Source organism: Pseudonaja textilis, chromosome 1 (genome assembly GCF_049901715.1).
Source record: "Pseudonaja textilis isolate UNSWEBS1 chromosome 1, rPseTex1.2, whole genome shotgun sequence".
NCBI lineage: Eukaryota > Metazoa > Chordata > Lepidosauria > Squamata > Elapidae > Pseudonaja > Pseudonaja textilis.
In genome coordinates this window covers 311,474,523-311,495,509 of record NC_141990.1, presented here as the reverse complement: position 1 = coordinate 311,495,509, position 20,987 = coordinate 311,474,523, and the positions used below count along the sequence as shown (strand labels likewise).

At 42.5% G+C, this 20,987-nt stretch overlaps 1 protein-coding gene across 3 annotated transcripts in view; it reads right to left on the bottom strand.

Annotated features, from left to right (window-relative positions):
• The window catches only part of MDGA2 (MAM domain containing glycosylphosphatidylinositol anchor 2), a 568,076-nt gene extending 547,669 nt beyond the window's left edge, over positions 1-20,407 (bottom strand). Inside the window, exon 1 of one of the 3 annotated variants that reach the window (XM_087922505.1) lies at positions 19,629-20,407. Coding sequence is in view for 2 of the 3 variants with exons in the window: in XM_087922503.1 (XP_087778629.1) it covers positions 19,629-19,701 (73 nt within the window). In the remaining variant the exon portion in view is untranslated. The remainder of the gene's footprint in view (positions 1-19,628) is intronic. The other 2 variants (XM_087922503.1, XM_087922504.1) reach the window with 2 other exon arrangements.
• Between the last annotated feature and the right edge of the window lie 580 nt (positions 20,408-20,987).

Here is a 20,987-nt window from a genome sequence, read left to right as displayed (position 1 = left end):
TTCTAAAATCATTAGGAGATTCAGCTGGCCATGATATCCATCCATCGTGAACATCACAAATCCACCTTGCTTGGCTGCAAGCACCAAAGACAAAACTGGCCACTGGGTCACCAAAGACTGCTTCTGTTAAGGATATTTCCTCAAATCCTATTGAGCTTTTTTAACATGGAAACCAAAATAGACAGCAATAGCAATAGCACTCAGACTTATATACAGCTTCACAGTGCTTTCAGCCCTCTCTAAGCAGTTTGTAGAGTCAGCATATTGACCGCAACAATCTGGATCCTCATTTTACCCACCTTGGAATGATGGAAGGCTGAGTCAACCTTGAGCCTGGTGAAACCTGAACTGCCAAAATGCAGGCAGCCAGCAGTCAGCAGAAGTAGGTTGCAATACTGCACCCTAACCACTGCGCCACCAAGGCTCATATCTCAAAGGTGCTTTTTCAAAGGCAATTGGATTGCTTTTTTGAGGAGGAGGAGGAGGAGGAGGAGGAGGAGGAGGAGGAGGAAGAAGAAGAAGAAGAAGAAGAAGAAGAAGAAGAAGAAGAAGAAGAAGAAGAAGAAGAAGAAGAAGAAGAAGAAGAAGAAGAAGAAGAAGAAGGAGAAGAAGAAGACATTTTACTTCTCATCCAAGAAGCTTCATCCAAAGCAGGTATCCAATTGCATATAATTTAATTTCCATGACCGGAAAATAGAATATCACTTCCCTAGGGCCTTACCATACAACACTGGTGATGTGGGGGGGAAAACCTTGCCAAGATCCCCAAGATCTCATCCTTGAGATCTGATAAGGCTTCTGGTAAGGAATCAAAAATCTTTTGAGATCATGGCATCCTCACACCAGACCACCAAACTCTTTTAAGAATAGAATATTTTATAAGATTTCAGCCACTGTACTACTAGTACTAATACTATTAATCCAACTATTTCTACTATATACAACAGGAAACCACAGCTGTGAATGTTTTAGTTAGTATTGACCTTCATTCACACTGAGTTCTTCCCAAGAACCTAGGCTATTGTAATGTACTGATGTGGTATATGTGCAGATCCAAACAGTATGTCCATTTATAATTGACAGATGGAAATTTAGTTAATGGGTAGAAAGTACCATCCCAAAAAATATGTGTGCCAATAGCTAATAACCAATGAGGCCCCCACTGCCAAGTTATTATCTAAATATTACTAAAATCGCCATGTCTGTAACTTTACCTGGGCAAAACACTGTTTCATAGGACAAAACATTCTCAATCACAGTACCTCAAATGGGCTAACTTACAGAATGCATCCAAAATCTTAAAACTTCAATTCCAGTGGAATTGAAATTTGGCAAATTTTGTAAAACATTTTATAACATAAACTTTGTCATAAGTAGTTACCTTGAGATAAGATGGGCAGCCTATAAATTTTATAAATAAATAAAGCACTACGACATAATACAAAATGTCATAAAACATTTTCCATACTGAATCGCTCTAGTTTGACTGTGTTGTAGCCACATGGGCTATTGTCAATCTGAATTTCTCCCTAATTTTTTAAGAACAAAATTCAGTTCTCATTGTTGAAATAATTGAGGAATCTTGTTATTATGGTTGGCCATACAGTCAGCCAGTGTTTAGACTGGATTTGGCAATTTTACTCACCTATCAAGTTCTTCACAAAGACCTGAGCTAGGCAAATATTGTTATTGGATGATGTCATTATTATTTTAAATGCATTGGCCTCCCATTTCTTTAAAACAATTTTTATTTTAAATTCACGGAAGGTTTACCCTTAAGATCTGTGACAGATGCTTTGTGGCCTATGGATACTACTCATCCTCAGGGTTCAAGCCTTTAGACTGTGTGGAGGAACTCTTTCCCAATACAGGTAGTCCTTGACTTACAGCAGATCATTTAATGATCATTTGAACTTGCGCACTGAAAAAACGTGATTTATGGCTGTTTTTCATACTTAGGACCATTGCAGCATCCCCATGGTCACATGATCAAAATTCAGATGCTTAGCAGCTGGTCCATAATTATGAGGGTTTCAGTGTCCCAGGGTCTTGTGATCTGCTTTTGCAACCTTCTGACAAGCAAAGTCAATGGGGAAGCCAGATTCACTTAACAACCATGTTCCTAACTTCTGTTTTATTAAGTTTTTTTTTTCATTTTATTTTAAATACAAACAATTCATCTTCCATTTAATGGTGTGTCACCTGGGTACAAATATCTTGTACAATAACCATATTAAAATTTACAACCATATGCATTACTTTGGTATTAATTCTCTATTCTTATCTTATTCTTATTTTACTGACATAATACCTCTATCACTATAACACTCCTCTTCTTTAACATGTTTAATTCTATTAACATATTTTCTATCTTTCATTAATCTATTAGCTATTTCCAGCTGTCATATTTTTTCTACCATATTCCTAACTTAACTGCAGTGATTCACTTAACAATTCTGGCAAGAAAAATCATAAAACAGGACAAAACTCATTTAACAACTGTCTTGCTTAGCAATGGAAATTTTGGGCTCAATTGTGGTTGTAACTTGAGGGCTACCTGTACTGCAAAATCTTGTTCTAATATCCAAATTATAAAGAATAATATGAGGTCATAAGCTTCTGCCAGTTGTTATAAAAGTGCTTAGAAAGGATAAGGAAAGAGGAACTTCATGTACCAGCTCTCCATGACATTCAAAACATATATAAACTCAGAAATGTACTTCAGAGTTATAACTTCATAATCCAAGTATTACAACACCCACAAAACCTTGATAGGTTAGCATTTTTTACAACAACAAAAAGTCATATAGACATTGACCCACTTTTAAAACTGTTCTGATACCTGGTAAGAATCATTATTGTCCTTTCAAGATTGCAATGAAAGAGAAAGAAAATGTTAGAAAGATTGCAGGAAAGGGGTGGAAGTGTCAGAGGTTGTGTGTTCTCACCCACTTTAGATTCTATCCTTACCCCCGGCTTGCTTCAGTATTTCCCATCATAGGATCCATCAAACAAATTACACTTGGTTTTGTATTCGGTCTATGTATAAATTCAGAGAACCTAACCACTGGTCAAATTCCATGGTTTACGACTTAAGATATGCATAGTTTATTCAGTGAAACAGGCTTAATATAATGTACAGGTCAGATCCCTGCCTTCTCTCTCTCTCCATCTCTCCATCTCTCTCCACCTCCTTCTCTCCCTCCCTCTCTCTCTCCTTCCCTTTCTCCCTCCCTCTCCCCACACAAACACACAAATGGGTGAGATATCCAGCATACCAAGCTACCAAAACAGGGGTGGGATGCTACCAGTTCTGCCCAGCTCTATAAAACTGATAGCTTTAAAGAGCAGCAGACACTGAACCGGTTCTGTGTTTGCTGCTGTTTGGCCCGCCCGCCCGCCCACCCGGGCTCTTACCTGTCCTTTATTTCCTGCTTTTTCAACCTCAGCTGCTTTGCATGGCACAGCTGAGGTTGAAAAAGCAGGGGGAAAAGAGGCTTTTCAAACGCTGTGCACCTGCACGCAGCACTTTTCAGCTGTCTGGGCGGCATAGTCTATGGTTGTGCAACGGTCTGGTGCGCGCGCAAAACGTAGTCACCGAACCAGTAGTAACACTGGTTGAATCCCATCCCTGTACCAAAATCTGTAGTTTTCACAGAATCATTTAACAAAAACTTAGAAGTCAAATAGCACTCTTAGATTCTGGCACTTTTAAAGACACGTAATAGCTTCCAGAATAACTTTCAATGGGAAATTGAAATGGTCAACTCTTACCTCCAAAATACTACTCACAACAATTACAGGTAGTCCTCGACTTACAACTGTTCATTTGGTGACCATTCAAAATTACAACGGCACTGAAAAAAGGGACTTATGACCATCATGATCACATGATCAAAATTCCATTGCTTAGCAACTGGTTCATTCTTATGATCATTGCTGTGTCCCAAGGTCATGTGATCACCTTTTGCAACCTTCTGACAAGCAAAGTCCAAGGGGGAAGCCAGATTCACTTAATAACCAGGTTACTAACTTACCAACTGCAATGATTCACTTAGCTGTTGGCAAGAAAGGTTGTAAAATGAGGCAGAACTCACTTAACACCTATCTAACTCAACAACAGAAATTTGGGGTTCATTTGTGATCGTAAGTCAAGGACTACCTGTACTTTTAAGAAAGAGTGAGGTGGGAAGAAACTGAATTAATGTAATGTAGAGGTTTAAGGCCACAGGCTAGAAAGTGGAAAACTTATGAGGTCCAGTCATGCTTGTCACAGGAAAGGCAGTTGGGTGACTTTGGGCTCCTCAGTTTCTTGCTCAAGCTTAGGAAGAAGACAGCGGCAAAACACTTTCAAAAATCTTGTTAAAAAAAAACTTTAGGACTTTGTCCAGGCCAAGAGTCAAGAATAACTTAAAAGCACACACACGAAGGAAAAAGGAGACAAAAATAAGTTACGATGTAATATAAATCCTGTTCTCATATATCATCAGGAAAGAATGCTACATTTAAAACTATTAAGGATTAGCTACTTCCTTCTCTCCCCCCCCCCCCTCTCCCCTTTAAAAGACAGTCTTTGTGGCTGGAAAGCAGACTCTGCCCTTTAAATGCATCATAAGGAGTAAAGTAGTGCTACAATCAAATATTAAAAGCAGAACAAATAAAATAAGGTTCTGTCAAGACAAAATGTCCTTCAGTCATCATGTCTCACAAAAGGGATATGTGGTAAGCGTCAGTTTATTTGTGTCTCTCTGCTTTTGACTTATTCAGCTCTTTTAAACCATCCATCCTTAAAAGAACCCTGATGAGCAATCATACATAAAGGGAAGAAAATCAAACATGTTAATGGCACATCCAGCAGAACAAAAAATCCAAATCAATAAAACATAATAAGGCGACAATAAGAAACAGCAGAGCAGAATATAAACAACTGCTGAGGTTTGTTTGTTGGTTGTGTTTTTTTAAAATTAAACTAGCATAAAGATCTTTAAACACAGCACACTGAAAAGTGTGATTAAATATTTTGACTCGGGACTTGAAAGTAAAGTGGGAGAGTAAATATTCAGTCTTTGAAGTTAACAGTTCCAAAGCTTAGGTGCCAACTTGGAGAAGACCAAATCCTCTCTGGGTAGGGTATAGCAATAGCACTTAGACTTATATACTGCTTCACAGTACTTTACAGCCCTCTCTAAGCAGTTTATATAGCATCAGCATTTTGTCCCCAACCATCTGGATCCTCATTTTACCAACCTCAGAAGGATGGAAGGTTGAGTCAACCTTGAGTTGGTGAGACTCAAACTGTCAAATGGTGGGCTGTCAGCAGAATTAGGCTGCAATACTGTATTTTAACCACTGCACCACCATGGCTTAGTGAAGGACACAAGAAAGATTATGGTCCAGTACACCCACTTGCTCCAACTGAGTTATAAATTAGTGCTTTGAACCCTCTGGCATGCATGATCCCTCTGATCCCTTGAATTAGGCTTGTTGGGTTTCACATTTGGGTAATCATGTTCTTATCACTTCTCAGTCAAAGTTGCACTCAACCACATTCATGCATTCAAATGTGATTCATCAAACATTGGAAAAGTATTGGTAGTGGATCAGTGGTGGTATTCTACCGGTTCGGCCCGGTTCTGCCATACTGGTAGCGCCAAAGATCAGCTGGCAAAGAACTGGTTTGCTCTGAGTCTCTCCGATGCTCTGCAGTTGGGCCCACCTGCCCGCCCCTGCTCCTACGTCCTTTTTAACTTCTCAGCTGTTTGGCACGGCAGAGTGAATTGTTGTGTTAAACAACTGAGAGGCACAGTAGCTTAGTTTTTACTGTTTTAACATGCTCAAAGCACGCATTTGGCAGATGCATGTACACAATCACACAATCGCACGAGGCACACGATCTCACTCCTGCAGCCACACCCACAGAACCAGTGGTAAGAACTTTTGAATCCTACCACTGTTGTGGATGCTTATTTGAAGAAGACCATAAAGTGAAAAAAGTATTACATTCTCATCTAACATCATAAGAGAATGAAAACACATTGAATGAGCAGCTGGAGAAGATTGAAAGCAATATGAAATTGTCAACAAAGAAAAATTAGAGGAAAGGGGCTAAAAAATAGCCTTCCTGTGCCTAATGATGGACAATGTGTTTGAAAACAGCTAACCTGTGCCCTGGTTTTCTGAGGGCTGTTGTGCTGCTAACATTAAGTGTGATTAGTAAAAAGTCTGGCTTTTCCAAATAATCTGCTTCCCCTCTGCCCTCCTCCTTAGACAATTAAAATCCTGCTAGCATCAGCTATAAACTCTGTAAAAAGTGAAGGAGAGGGTTCTCAACATCTGCAGGCCTCCCCTTGAAGATGCTTTGGAGAATTCCGTCTAAGGCAGGACGTGGTAATTCTCATTTTTAAGGAGAAATGGGAATATCAACTGCGGGGTTATAGTTATTTTCCAGGTCCAGTCCAGTTCTTGCCTAGCAATTCAGGCTCTTTTGTACCGCAGAAAGTACCTGTTTTCATTCTGGGTGAAATCCTTCATTTTACTGTCTCTCAACAGTATCTTTCTGAGTATCTTTGGAAAAACTACAGAAAAACTAATCCATTTTAATTTTTTAAACAGTGTTGGGGAGAGGAGAGGAAAGGAGAGGGCAGGGCAGGGCAGGGTAGGGCAGGAGGAACATGCTTTGAGAACTAACTGCAACACATTAAATACATATTAGCATGTTAATAGCTCAGCATGCTTTTTCCGACTTGAGGCTGAAAAGAAAGAGAACTTTATATACAGGAGTCAGAACTTTCACCAAAACTTCAGTGGGGATATATGAGCAGAAACAAATCACTGAACCACAGAGAGGGGATGGGAGAATCCAAATGAAAGCATCTCTGATAGACGGGTTGACTAGCCTCCACCTGAACACTTCCAGCACAGAGAGCTACCACTGAAAAGAAGTCTACTTTCCAGAAACTATGTTGGTTCTTAGTTATAAAAGCACCTAAGCAGGTCAGCTAAGGCCTTAATTAATACATTAAGCCACGCATATATACCATTTGTCTGAAATGGTATAAGGTTTCCTGCCTAAGCAGAGGGTTGGACTAGAAGACCTCCAAGGTCCCTTCCAACTCTGTTATTCTATTCTATTCTATTCTATTCTATTCTATTCTATTCTATTCTATTCCATTCTATTCCATTCCATTCCATTATTAGTCACTTGATCAATTTCAACATCCGTTGATTTCTGAGTGTGGATGGGTGGTTGTAGCTTAGGGCCCATAGGTTTTTGAGTCCGAGAGCCCTGTAAAAAGGGTTATTTCAAGAAACAGATTAAGCAGTCTTTATTGCCAATGAAGAGAAATAGAGCTGCTGCAGATCTCCATAAACAAAATAATAATCTCCCTGCTAGAACCCAGAGACCACCAAGGTCCCTTTATATCAACTTTGGGGCAACTCTTCAGCTGAGAGAACATGTTCTGTACTGGTAAGCAGAAAAGTTAATTTAGGTGGAGCAAAGCACAACCTTGTCTACCTTGCTGTCCCTGTGCAGTACATGGCACAATGGGGTGCTGCAAACATCCTCCTTGGCTGATCCGTTAAAAGCTTTTAAGTGCAGTTTCTTCTGTCAGGGCAGTCAGCAGAGTAAGAGACGCTGTGATGTTAATAGTTGAACTTCATATTGCTCATTGCCATTATGATGGACCTTGCTTACTTCTGCAATCTCTTATTTGTAAATGTATATTTTAGCCACATCAGCCATCATGATGTGAATCTAATAGGTTAGTATAAGCCCAAGTTATTCTATGTAAAGAAGCAAAATCCCTTTCTGTAAGAACTGCCCATCTAACACAAGGACATATCCAACATTCAATTATCTTCAGATCCTTAGCTCTGGGAAATCTCTATCTTGGCACACAAAACAGAAACATCACTACTATCCCATTGTTGTTTTTCCTTTCTGCTGCTGACTTGTAGTATACAAGAAGTTGTATTGTCACCTATCCTAAAAGGCCAAAGCAGTCAAAGTAAATATATTGACACTGGATTTGTACTGTAAATCCTTTGATACTCACTGACATTAACTAGAAACACTGGAAGTCCATTCAATGTGAATTTGGCTTCAGCTGAACCCAACTGACTTATTTTCTGAATAAGATCAGGACAGGCATCATGACAAGCTTTGCAAGTTATTGTGGGTGACAACTCCCACCTGCCTTTGCAACAGGTCCTGCTAATAAAGACTAGTCAAAGTTGAATCTGGTGTACGTGTAGGATGATTCACTTTCTCAGAGAGCTGGAAAAACAAATGATGCATGTAAACAGTATTCATTCTCCTCAATGTGACAACTGGGCCTAAAGAATCATTATGATACAGGTCATTGGTAACTACATTACAAAAAGATGTTGAGACTTTGGAGGGGAAAAGGGTGCAAAGAAGAGCAACGAAGATGTTTAAAGGCCTGGAGATGAAAACATATGAAGAACAGTTTGCAGGATTTGGGTTTGGCTAGTTTTGGGAAAGGAAGGACTAGGTGTGACATGATAGCAGTATTCCAGTATTTGAGAGGCTGCCACAAAGAGGAGGGGGGTCAATTTATTTACCAAAGCGCCTGTAGGCAGCACAAGAAACAATGGATGGAAATTAATCCACAGTGGCACAGTGGTTAGTGTGTAGTACTGCCGACTACTTCTTGCCGGCTGTCAGCAGTTTGGCAGTTCAAGTCTCACCAGACTCAAGGACTCTGCAAAACACTTGAAGATAGCTGTAAAAGCACTGTGAAGCGGTATATAAGTCTAAGAGCTATTGCTACTGTTAATCAAGGAGAAAAGCATACCTGGAAGTAAGGAGGACAATTAACCAGTGGAACAACCTGCCTCCAGAAGTTGAGGGTGCTCCAACACTGGTGGTTTTTAAGAAGAGACTGGAAAACCATTTGCCTGAAATGGTATAGGGTGTCCTGCTTGAGCAGGGGGTTAGAATAAAAGACCTCCAAGGTCCCTTCCAGATCTATTCTGATGGATTGATGAGAACAGGCTATGAGAAACAGTACTGTAGTCAATCCTTGATTGGCAACAATTGGCCACCTTGCTTTAATTCTTTGTTGTCCAAGCCACAGTGGCCTTTGAATCTTTGCCACAACAGCTGGATTGGAGACAGGCCACAGCCTCCAACAAATTCTCATCAAGCTTGGATTGATTGACCCTTACATCTTCAGGGACTTAGAGGGACTCCAGCAGTCTTTGAGAACTGCCTCTTGAACAGAGAACTTTAAATGTATCCACCCTTTTCAGGCAAAGTTACATTAATGATCCCAATTTTGCTATCCCTCCTACATCAACAATGACTCCTTTAGAGCCATGCTGTGCCCTCTTCTATCTGCCTTTTTTAGTTAAAAGATTTCTCTCCAAAACCCTGCTTGAATTAAAAGATGGAGAATACGGAAAAGCAAGCACTTCATTATTAAGCTTCATTAGCCTTGTGTTTGTTCTCCATTTAATTCATATATGCAGATTTAAAAACCATTCATGTTAGGTTTGATAAAGGGGTAATTTTAAAAGTGGATTCTCTTCCCTCCCCCAAGAAAATAAAGTGAGCATGCTAAACAAATAGACCCTTTGTTCAGCTTTCTAAAAGCTTTTAAATGCTTTCAGCTTCCCACAAGTGCCAGAAATACACAGCACCACATAGAGAAACCACCGTTTCCAGCAGATAAAGAAAATGAGAGTGGAGTTGTATTGTAACTGATGTTGAGCTCGGAAAAGGAACTTATAACTTTCACATCACACCAAGACAAAATTTGAACACTTCAAATTTAATATTGGTTTTCTATCTCTCATAATCTTATCCCTTTCTCCACCACAAAATTAATTTTAAAAAAGTAAACTTGGGCAATACTGTTGGGAGTATTCTGCGGGCTGACTAGTTGCCTACACAGAACTACAATCCCCAGAATCCCTGGGGGAATAGCAGAGTGGGTCAAAGGCCAACTGATTCAATCCATGATACAAATATCACCAAGGAGTTGTAAAAGCCCAAGTGATCTTGCATGTCAACCCTCCTACCCTTACATGAGGATTGTACAATGCAATACAATATTCATTGGAACTAAGGCATGTGTGATATTACTAGAATAGGATAGGATAGGATAGGACAGGACAGGACAGGACAGGACAGGACAGGACAGGACAGGACAGGACAGAACAGAACAGAACAGAACAGAACAGAACAGAATAGAATAGAATAGAATAGAATAGAATAGAATAGAATAGAATAGAATAGGAGTTGGAAGGGAACTTGGAGGACTTCTAGTCCAACCCCCTGCTTAGGCAGGAAACCCTATACTACTTCAGACAAATGTTTATACATTTTTTTTTAAATGTTGGAGCATTCACAACTTCTGGAGGCAGGTTGTTCCACTAATTAATTGTTCTAACTGTCAGGAAATTTCTCCTTAGTTCTAAGTTGCTTCTCTCCTTGATTAGTTTCCACCCATTAAGTCCCAAAATAAATACTTCAAACTACACAAGAACAATCCTAAACCTTTGAATCTTTCAGGCTGTATGCAGCAAAGATAATTCCCCATTCTCTTCTTTATTTATATTTATTATTTATAAATACATTTATGTGACCATCTAACACATCAATGACTTTGGGTGATTTACAAATCTAAAAAAAAACCAGAAAGAAACATCACAATATGGAAAAAAATACTATCAACACCCAGAGGGACAATAAAAACCCACTTCCCCATCAAACATATAATCTAAAGGAGCCTGCTAAGCACCATATCCCAAGAATTGAGTTAGAACCATCTTAGCAGCATACAGGTTAGTAGCAAATCAAATATCTGGGGATTTGTTGTTCCAGATGGCAGGCACCACACAGAGAAGACTAGGTCTTGCAAGATGATCCTGTTTAATCGAGAAGACCTGAAGCATGCCAATGCCAATTGTTTAAGACAGGCAGAAACTATGGAACCATGTCTCCAAAGCATCAGAGGGCAGGACATGAAGTAATGGGTGAAAGTGTATTAATTATAGATCCAATCTAGAAGTAAGGAGAGATTTTCTTATAGTAAGAACAATTAATCAGTGGAATAGCTTGCCTCCCAGGATTTTGAATGCCCCATCACTGAAGGTTTTCAAAAATAGACTGGACAACCTTTGATTGGACTAGAAGATCTCTAAGGTTCTTCCAGCCCTACGATTCTATGTTCTATGACAGTAATATTTGCAGGACAATTTGCTGGTCAAAAGGGAATGTCCAGTTCAAGCTTGTGTCAAATAGAACAAAGAAGCAGTTTGTTGATTGCATCCACTCCTGCTCCCAGTTCTTGCAATAGGTAAACTTGAATCCCAGCTACATAAAAATGGTAGCTGTAGGCTACAGTGTTCTTCCCAAAACTCTACATCATAACCCCTAAAAAAATCTTCCAAATGTTACCATATCATTCCTTTTCGATAGAAGGGGATCAATCATTATTAAAGGGGGTCATCAGTTACATTTTAATTTTAACTATATTTATATTTACATTAAATTAAGATTCATTTTTGTCTTGTCTCTGCTGCTTCTTTGTCCCATCTCTCTCATATATTGTTTTTATTGCAACCACTGGTATGATTTTCAGTGGGCCAGTGCAGTCTTGATTATGCACTCCTGTTCAAGGTAACTTAATCTACTCATGTTATATGATTTGCTGAAGAAGTCAAAATGATCTACTCCACAGATCGTGTTAAGTCACAAAAGCTTGCTTTACAAACCACAGCGGCTGGGTTCCTACCCCAAGCCCAAAACAAAGAAACCACACCACTGTGTTTGTGGAAACCTTGCCTTTCTGTGTCTTAGAAAAGAAAGACAGAACTGCTGAAACCCTTGCTTAAAATCTTTCCCACTCCAAATAGCCTTTGTCAAATGCTCTTCTCTCCAGAATACAGAATCCCTGTTCTCTCTTTCCAGTTTATGGATGAGGATGAGCTTTTAAAAAAATGGGTTGAAGTTGGAGAAAATCTAGATGGGACAGAAAAGTGAAGGCCTTCTTCAAATACTCCAGCATCATTACTTTGAGTTAAAACAAAACAAAACAAAAAAGGTGTGTGAATGTCTACTTTATGGACCCAGGAAGTATGCCTATTCCTGCCCCTAGAATCATCTCCCTTCTGAAATCCATGTGACTCCCACTCCTATGTTGTTCAACTTGTTTGTTTCCCCAGATTTTGAAAGAATAGGATGGTTATGGAGCTCCTTCACTGGCTTGGTTTTGTTTTGGTTTTTGTTCATTATACTTTGATCTTCTAGTTTGATGTATTTAAGTTGGATTTTAGTTGTCAGATCTCCATAGTCATCTGGGAGTTAGGCTTCCTATACACTTAATTTAATTTATACTACTAATTAAATAAATTATTATCAGAGACTTTGTGCTTGGCACTAGAAAAATTTGCATTTCTATGCATTTTTCTTACTCTGTAGCATTGGTGTGATCAACAAGGCAGCATTCATCCAGGATAAGTCAGAATCAAATCTGTTGATGTCGTAGGACAGGACTGTCAAACTTGTGGTCCGTGGGAGAGATGCATCACATGCTGGCCTCGTCCATGCCCAGTTTAGTGAACGTGAAAAAAGTCCCAATACATCATGTGACGATGCTGTGACGACATGAGTTTGATACCCCTGTTGTAGGAGAAGAGCAGCCTGATCTGGAAGGCAGGGTTAAATCTGTCATCAGTTTGGAGTCACTGCATTGCCACAAGAGATCCAAATCCAGCCCCTCTGAATTTCATTGCCCCCTATCTAGCACTAATTAGCTATGAACATTAATTGACTGGATTCTCATATAGAGTAGCAATAATAAACTCTTTTGTGCTTTGAACTCAATGAATACTTCTGGTTATTTTCACCTGACATTTATCTAATTCATGGAGGAGGGCTGGATTTGGGTCTCTTGATTCCAAACTCATGGCATACTTAACCTCACCTTTCAACTAAGCCTGTTCTTCTCCTACATCATAAGCCAAAGGTACACAATCATTCTACTTTGCTGATATTATAAGCATGTGTGAGCTGCTCCATCTGGGAACTCTCAAACTGGATTCTTACCCATTGTTACACCAGACTAAAATGGGGTGGTGGGCATAGAGTGTGATTCATGAGGAATCACTCATTAGCATAGCTTGCTCTAGAAGCCAGGCCATCCCACAATGCCATAGAATATGGCCTACTTGTTTGTGCACAGCATGCTAGATATATACAGTAAGCGTGTTTTGTTAATACAAAGGTTTACTGTAGATAGAGAGTTCCAAAATAGAAGAGGATATGTAACTAGGCCAAACTGAATTCATTCAAGTTGGACCCTTCCATTTGTTTTAAATTAGAACTCTACCAACTGTACCAAATAACATAAAAACTGAATAAAAACCAAGTAAAGGAGTCCCCAATTGCACTGGGTGAATCAATAATTCATTCCAGAATCGAAGGGACTGATCATATATAGAATTACCATCTATTCTCCAACCCGAACTGAACTGAAGCACTTCAGAGTCAGAAATTAATTACCTTCCTTCTACCTATTTGCAGAGCAAAATCCCTGATTGAGTCTTCTTAGCCCTGGAAAAATATTAATCATAATATTCATACTTGTGTCAAGATCCTAGATTATTTTCAGTAAATGTTATTTTTAAATAAAAATCCATCTGCCAGCATTCTGCTGCGATTTAAAAGCTATCTGACAATTCAGATCAAGGATGCAACATTTTCAAAGGTACCTGACAGAAATGTTGTCATGGAATGTTGCTTCTACAGAAAAAGAAAATTAGAAATTGGTCAATTAGAAATTGAGAAAATTAGCTGATTCTAATCTTACTTCCCTCTGAAATGTACAGGAATCTCCTCTGAGCAAGAACTTGCCTCTAGATCAGAAGCATACCAGTTTGAAGGGTTATATCCAAGGGCGGCAGAAGACATAGTATTGAGTCAACACTTTCAGGCTTTTAAAAATATTGTTTGGAAAGTTTTGTTGGAGACTATTGTGGTTCTTTTGAAAGACTGTATCTCAGAAGTGGTGTTTCCCCCCCCCCCTAAAAAAAGGGGGGGGGGAAACTGCACAGCTGATTTCTAGTGTTCAGCCAACAAAATGTAGCGGCACTATCTTAGAAGTGATGGTCTCCAAAAATAAGGCCTGCAAACCAAAATTTGCCCACTTCCACTTTATATTATCACTATAATTGATATGCCACTTAATGTTAAAAAAAAGTCTCTAAGCAGTTTATAAGAAATGTGAAAATAAAATAGAAAGCATAACCAAGGAAAAATAACAAAGCCGATGATAGTCAACTTTCTTGTCCACCCCAAGGAAAAATAGTCATGACAACAATCGCCTATTTCAGGAAACAAATGTAGCAAATTATCAAACACTTTCCAGAACATTTTCCAGATCTTGGTGACCTCTTTGAATGGCCACAGGATTGATGCTAACTTGTTCTTAGGTAGAATCCTATTTCAAAGGAAAAGGGACAGCAAGAGAAAATACATCCCTCTGTGGTTCCTGATGCCAAGAATCACTCAGGGATGGGACAAGAAGGGTGTCCATTCAACTAAGACTTTGCCCGATGGAAAGAAGAAGATCTTATGGGAAGAAGATGATCCTGAGGTATCCAAGTCCTAAGCCACGTAGGGCTTTGAAAGTAACAACCAGTACACTGAACTGCATTCAGAAACAAACTGGCAACCAATGCAACTCTCTTAAAATAGGTGTGTTAATTGGAAGGTACTTGTTTAAACTATTGCATTATGGGCTCTCTGTAGCTTCCAGAGGGTCTGCAGCCACAAGTTGCCTGAATCTGACAGCTGATTCAAGAGTGGATCCACGATAAGCAGGGCCTCTTCATTCATAAACAGCTGTAAGTGGTGCACAAAATAGAGTTTGTGCAAAGCCCCACCACTACACTCTGTAGATGCTTGACTAATTACCAATCCCATTAAGTGTGAGACAAGGGAAGAAATTCTATACAAAATGACATACTTTCCAATGGTTTCTCTGATAGGAACCCAGGCCATTGTTTTTGGCATATTATATGAACTGTGTCATTCCATGAAATAACATGGGGCTCATCTCTTAGGGCATTGTGATTTTTAAAAAGAAAACAAACCAAAAATGTAGCATGATGTTTAGATACAGCCTGTTAACTTTGCATTGTGCAAGCACAGATTCATGCACATGAAGTACATGCATGACATTCTTCAAGGCAGGAGTAATATTAACATGAACTTCCCAAAGAATGTGAAACCACCAGATACTTTTTCTTTAGCTGTCAGTTTAATCCAGAACTCAACGTGATTCCTTAACAAATTCTGCAAAATAAAGAAGAAGGTGCTTCCACCTATTTAATTAGCCAGTCTTTGATAGTTGGTAGCTACTAGCTATAAACCACACTAACTAAGCCTTTGAAAAGAGTGAAAGATAGAAAACAAGTATTTTAGTTTCATTTCTTGTGAAAAATATTGTCTAAATGTCAGGGGTTTTATGCACATGCTACTTACTCTTGGTGATGGCAGCAGCTAATTAATTTGTGGCCATTTCTTCGATGCTTGCCTGGAATATTTCTTTAAACAAATAAATATAGCAAAAGTGCAAACCTCCTTTCCCACAAGAAATGTAACCCAGTAAAAGACTGTCCCCTAGAGTTTTTACACTCTTAGGGAAATTGGGAAATGGGACATTATGCAAACATCGGATACAATATCCAAGCCCTGTTGCATTTTCTGTTTATGGGGGAGAGTGTCTATTAACACTATTTTCCACTTTCTTTTTTCCAAAAAGGATGCTTAAGGCTGGCAAAGTAGATCTAAGAATCCTCCAATCCTTTCTCGATGCTCATCTAGACATTCTTGCAGCAGTGAAGATGCTTAGCTCAATTTTCCTCCTGCAGTAGAAATGCTTCAGGCAGGCAGTGAACTATAAACTCCCAGAATCAAATACAATCATCGTTACCCATGTGGTCATTATGCACATCAGAGTAACCAGCAATTTATTAAGAAGAAACTTTATGATCATTCACTGCACCTATATAAACAGCACCCTCCCCAAAGTTAGCAATGAGATGGACACACACACATCCCAATGCCGACCGAGCAAGAGGATACTTTCAAAATAAATGTTCATGGAAGACTTAAAGACTCTAAACATCACATGGGAAGACAGTGAAGTACTCGCCCCAAACCGAAAATGCTGGAGATCCCTTGCTGCCCGATATGCTACATAGCGTGGGAGGATCTAATGCTAATGCTAAATGCAAACAGCCAGAGCAAGTAGTTTCTCTCCTAGGCACAAAGAAAAAAATATTTGCTGTGAACTCCTTGTGCTGTCAGGAAGGGCATCTGGCCAATAAAAGTTCAGCTCCATTCAGTGATCCTGACTCTGTAATTTCCAAATTAAGAGATTTACGGAGATGTAAAAAGAGAGTTGGAAACATAGGAGCAAGGATGTGGGTGCAAAAAGTCCATAGAAGTGTGGAATCTAAATGAAACTCAATATATACTGTATGTATCTCTTCCTTCCTTATTTACTCTCTCCTCCCCTCTCTCTCTCTCACCCAAACACACATCCAGACCAGCAAAAAAAAAAAGAAGAGTGAAAGATAAATGGTCAAGCCCCACGAGACATCTCCAGACTCAACAGGAATGATGTTCAGCATTATTCTGACCAGGTATATGAGCAAAATCACATGGGTATACCAAAAGTAATCATATTGTCTGCCACTTCTCTTTCATCCTCGTTATTTGGCACCAAACAAATTGACTGAAAAGGACATTACAGCAATAGCAAACCAACCCCATCCTTCATTAACCAAGCTGATAAAATCTCATAGACCCATTTGCTTATACCTACCCATTTGCCTACAAACGCTGTGCTCTTTTTGTGAAAACCAATTGAGCCGAATGAGCACCTTGCATAACATAGAGCCAGATAATTTTGAAAATGTTTATGGGGGGCAGGAGGAGTATCAAATATAAACACTAAGTCAATTATGAGGCCCAAACACAGTTCCTGATATAGATTTCCAGGAGCTGTAGCCAACCAAGACAAGCAACAGATGGTAGATTATTTATGGATTCAGTGTAATCAACTAGGGAGCCTGGGTCCTTCAGATAGCCCAGTTCAGAAAAAATCATGGTGTATTTGTCCACTCCCACATGCACATCCTCAAAACCTTGTGAAACTAGTTCAAAACTTCCATACCACATTCTCTAATATGCATCTTTAATGATCACTGGGTCACATATTAGTGCAAGGGTTGCAACCTGAGGATGCCATCAAGCACGTTAGCAAACATCAAGTGAGTTTTTGTACAGGTCGTCCCATTGAAGTCTTGTTTTTTTTAATCACTGGATTAAAAGCACTTAAAAGCAAGAGATTGCACTTGGCTCTTCTCTCCTGCTTCTGCAAAAGCAACCAAGGAAGGAACAGTGCCTGCTTCCGCTGCAGAACCCAGCATCCTGTCAAAACCTTTGCTCCTCAAACATGCATAAAATCCATTGCTCCTCTCTATGTGTCAGTAACTCAAGGGAAGGAGAGCAGGGATGGCTTTCTCCCTTTCCATCTGAGCTACAGCCAGCATTCTCTGCATCAGAAGGCTGTTGCCAGGGAAATGGGATGAATTTTAGAAGGGGAAGCAAGGCTGGGGAGCAGCTCCTTTCAGATGGAGAGGGACAGGAGGACTTTCGTGAGTAGAGGGAACACTTAGGCTAATATATCAGGTCTCTTCACGAAGGGGAAGCCGTTTCTACACAAGACCACAGACTCACAGTTGCCGCAGCAAACGCCTGGCACAGAAGTCAAGGCTGGCTTAGCTGGCCGGCCGAGTTGCCTTGGGAGGAAATGAATGAATGCTCCTTCCCCCATTTCACTCTGCTAACATCAGCCTGGGATTTGCATGGCACAAATAGGTGCCCACCTTCAAATTGGGCACCCATTGGTCAACGGGGGGAGGGGGGGCAACCCGCTGTGCATAAAAACTGCTCTGCCAGCTTCTCAAGCTAAGGCCGATGCCCACTCAGCTGCTTCCAGAGGGTTAAACACCGTCTCCCCCTGGCTGCCAACTCAAGTTTATTCCCACCTCCATAACATGGTTCGGAAATGTAAGCGAGGGTTATTTTTAGCCTCCTTCAGATATATAGAAACACACACACACACACAATGGGAGGGAGTGGGAGGGAGTGGGAGGGGGGAGAGAGAGAGCCTTCCCTGTTGGTATTCTATAGGGATGCTCAGTGCTTCCTCACTCTACCCCCCCCCCCCATGCCAAGCATGCACTCCATACTAAATGCCATGCCAGAAATAGATCTGCAAAGTTTAATTGCAATCCCCCACCCCCCACCCGCCATTCAAGCTTCTGAGCTAATCTCACAGATGTAGGTGGCAGGTCTAAATGGCTGGATGCTAAGGAGCCCTGTCTCCACCTGCTAACAAGGGATGCATCTTTGCCTTCTGTGGATGGGCAAAGCTGGTCCAGGCAACAGTTCTCAGGCATCAGTTCAGTGTGGTTACAACAGGCCCTCTGTCTCTTGGCCCAAATTAACTTGCTGGCATCCAAACATGCCCCAAGGGGAAAGAGTTACTCATGTTTAGTCTGTGGCTCACACTGGGTCAAGGAAGAGGCAGTGGGCAGAGGGACCAGGCAACCTATTCCTAAAGCAAGCATAGAGGATGGCAAGGGGGGGGAGGGGGAGAGAGAGAGAGAAAGCAGATAATCCCCCAGCCTAGGGAAAAGCTGCCCTCCAGCAGGCTCATCCAAGAAATCCTTAGAGCCAGAGGGAGGAAATATCTTGCAAGGCCACCCAGGCAGACCTAAACGGCAAAGGATCCCGGGGGCATTTGTAACCGGAAAAAGCAAGCAAAGGTACCCTTTTGAGCTTCTTCCTCTTCCCTACCACCGCACATCTCCCCTCTCTCTCTCTCTCTCCCTCCCTCCCTCCCTCTCTCCTCTTCTCTCCTCCTGCTCATTCATTAATCCGGTCCGAAAGCCCGAGCACACACACACACACAATTTCTATCATGCTCTGGCTTTGCCACCTCCGGACTTGGCGCCCTCGACTGGCTCGGCTTCTTCGGACCCAATCACTCCTGGCAACAGCGGCGCAGAGCAACCTAAACTCTCCCGAAGAAGCCTTCGCTCGCACTTCCTCGGCGGAGGAACCGGGAGAGTCGTGGATGGAAAGGGGTTTGGGGGGGGGGGAGGAGAGGAATTGCACGGAGATGCCGGAGAGGGAAAAGGCGGTGGCAGAGGCGGCAGCTAAGCGGGTTCCGAGCGCGCTCCTGCGGGAATCGCAAACAAACTCCCCCCCGCCCGGCCCCCGGCCCTAAGTTAGCAAACCGGTTTGTGGATCAGGGAAGAGTGGAGAGAGAGGCGGGAAGAGCTGCTCCTCTTGGGTACCATACTGTTGCGCGCCGCCGGGGATGGAGGGAAAGTGGGGGTCAGTTCGGAGCTTAGCCCAAGAAGGAAGCTTTGAGGAGAGGGGGGTAAAGGTCAGCAGGGGAGGGAGGGCTGCATGCTTACAAGGACATCACGATTTTATCCTGGGGGAACAGCGGGAGCGGGGGAATACTGAGTGAGAGAGAGAGAGAGAAAAGGAAAGCCGCGGTTGCACTCACCGTAGACGCCTTGTCCGGAGATGCCCTCCAGCAGCACGGTGAGCAGCCACACGACCCCGTAGGCTAAATCCATCTTGGGGGAAGCAGCCACATATCCAGGCGAAGGGGACCCGGAGGGACTGGGAAGGGAAAAGGGAAGGGAAAGGGAAAGGAGGGAGCGGGGAAATCGAGGGAAGGAGCTGAACCACGCTCGCTCGCCGGCTCGGCCACGGCCCGATCGCCGCTTCGGCAGAGAAGAAAAGATCCACCCCACCCCCACCCCCACCAAGCAGCAGCAGCAGGAGCAGTAAGCCGAGTCCGGTTAGAAAACGGAGGCTGCAGCGGCGTCCTTGCGCGGCGCGCTTTGCTGGGCGAGCGCCTCGGCGGCAGCGGGGAGCTCCGAAGCCATAGCGGGAGCACCCCCACCCCCAGCACACGCGCGCGCGTGCACACACACACACACACACAGTCAGTCAGTCAGTCAGTCACTCTCTCTCACACACACACACACAGGCCTGCGGGAGGAATATCTGCTCAGATCCTTCCGGAGCGCTTTTTGCTGCCGGTGATGCCGCGGCGGCTGCGGGGCCAGGCCAACTTGCCTCGGCTGGCTTGATCGGTTTGGCTGACAGGGTTGGGCAGGGAAGGCAAAAGGGAAAGCAAGGGAAAGGTGGAAGCGTGCCCGGAGCTGGGGGGCGGCAGCTGCGGGGCTTGCGCGCCGCGGTCACGTTGGACTCTACGTGCTCCGTGCCGGCCCTGCCAGGCGGCCAAGGCAGCACCGAGCCGGCGACGTCAACTGCGCGCCGCCGCCCCTTCGTCTTCCTTTTTTTTTTCCCTCAAACACCCCCCCCCCTTCTCCTCCTCTCCTCACCACGGAGAGCTAGGCAATGGGAGGCGCCGCGCCTCCCTCGCGCTCTCCCTGGCTCCCTCACAGGTGCCCCGCTTTAGGCGAGCTCTCCGGCAGGTGTGCCAACTTTGGGGAAGCACTGCGCTCTTCGTCTGGAGGTCGGGGCGAGTCTTTGGGTCAAGTCTCCTCCTCCACCCCCACCCCACCCGCCTCGCCTTTGAGTTCCCATCTGGGTTGGCCCGCTTCCTCTTTCGGACTCGCCCCAAAAAGTGCGGCCGGGTGGTGGGAACAAGCGAAAAGAAGCCAGCCGTGCGGGGTGACGCTCATCCCTTAGAAGGAGGCAGCCCCCCACCCCACCCCACCCCCGAGCTGCGTTTTCGCCTTCGGGGGAGCGTTCGGATGCTGTCAGCTTTTAGGCTTCACTGCATTCTTAATCAATGATAGACCGAGGCTTTCTCGGAACTGGGAAGCTTTCCTCTGCTTCCCTTTTGCGAGATAGGGTAGCTCTGGACTTTGAACGACCTGCAGTTGTT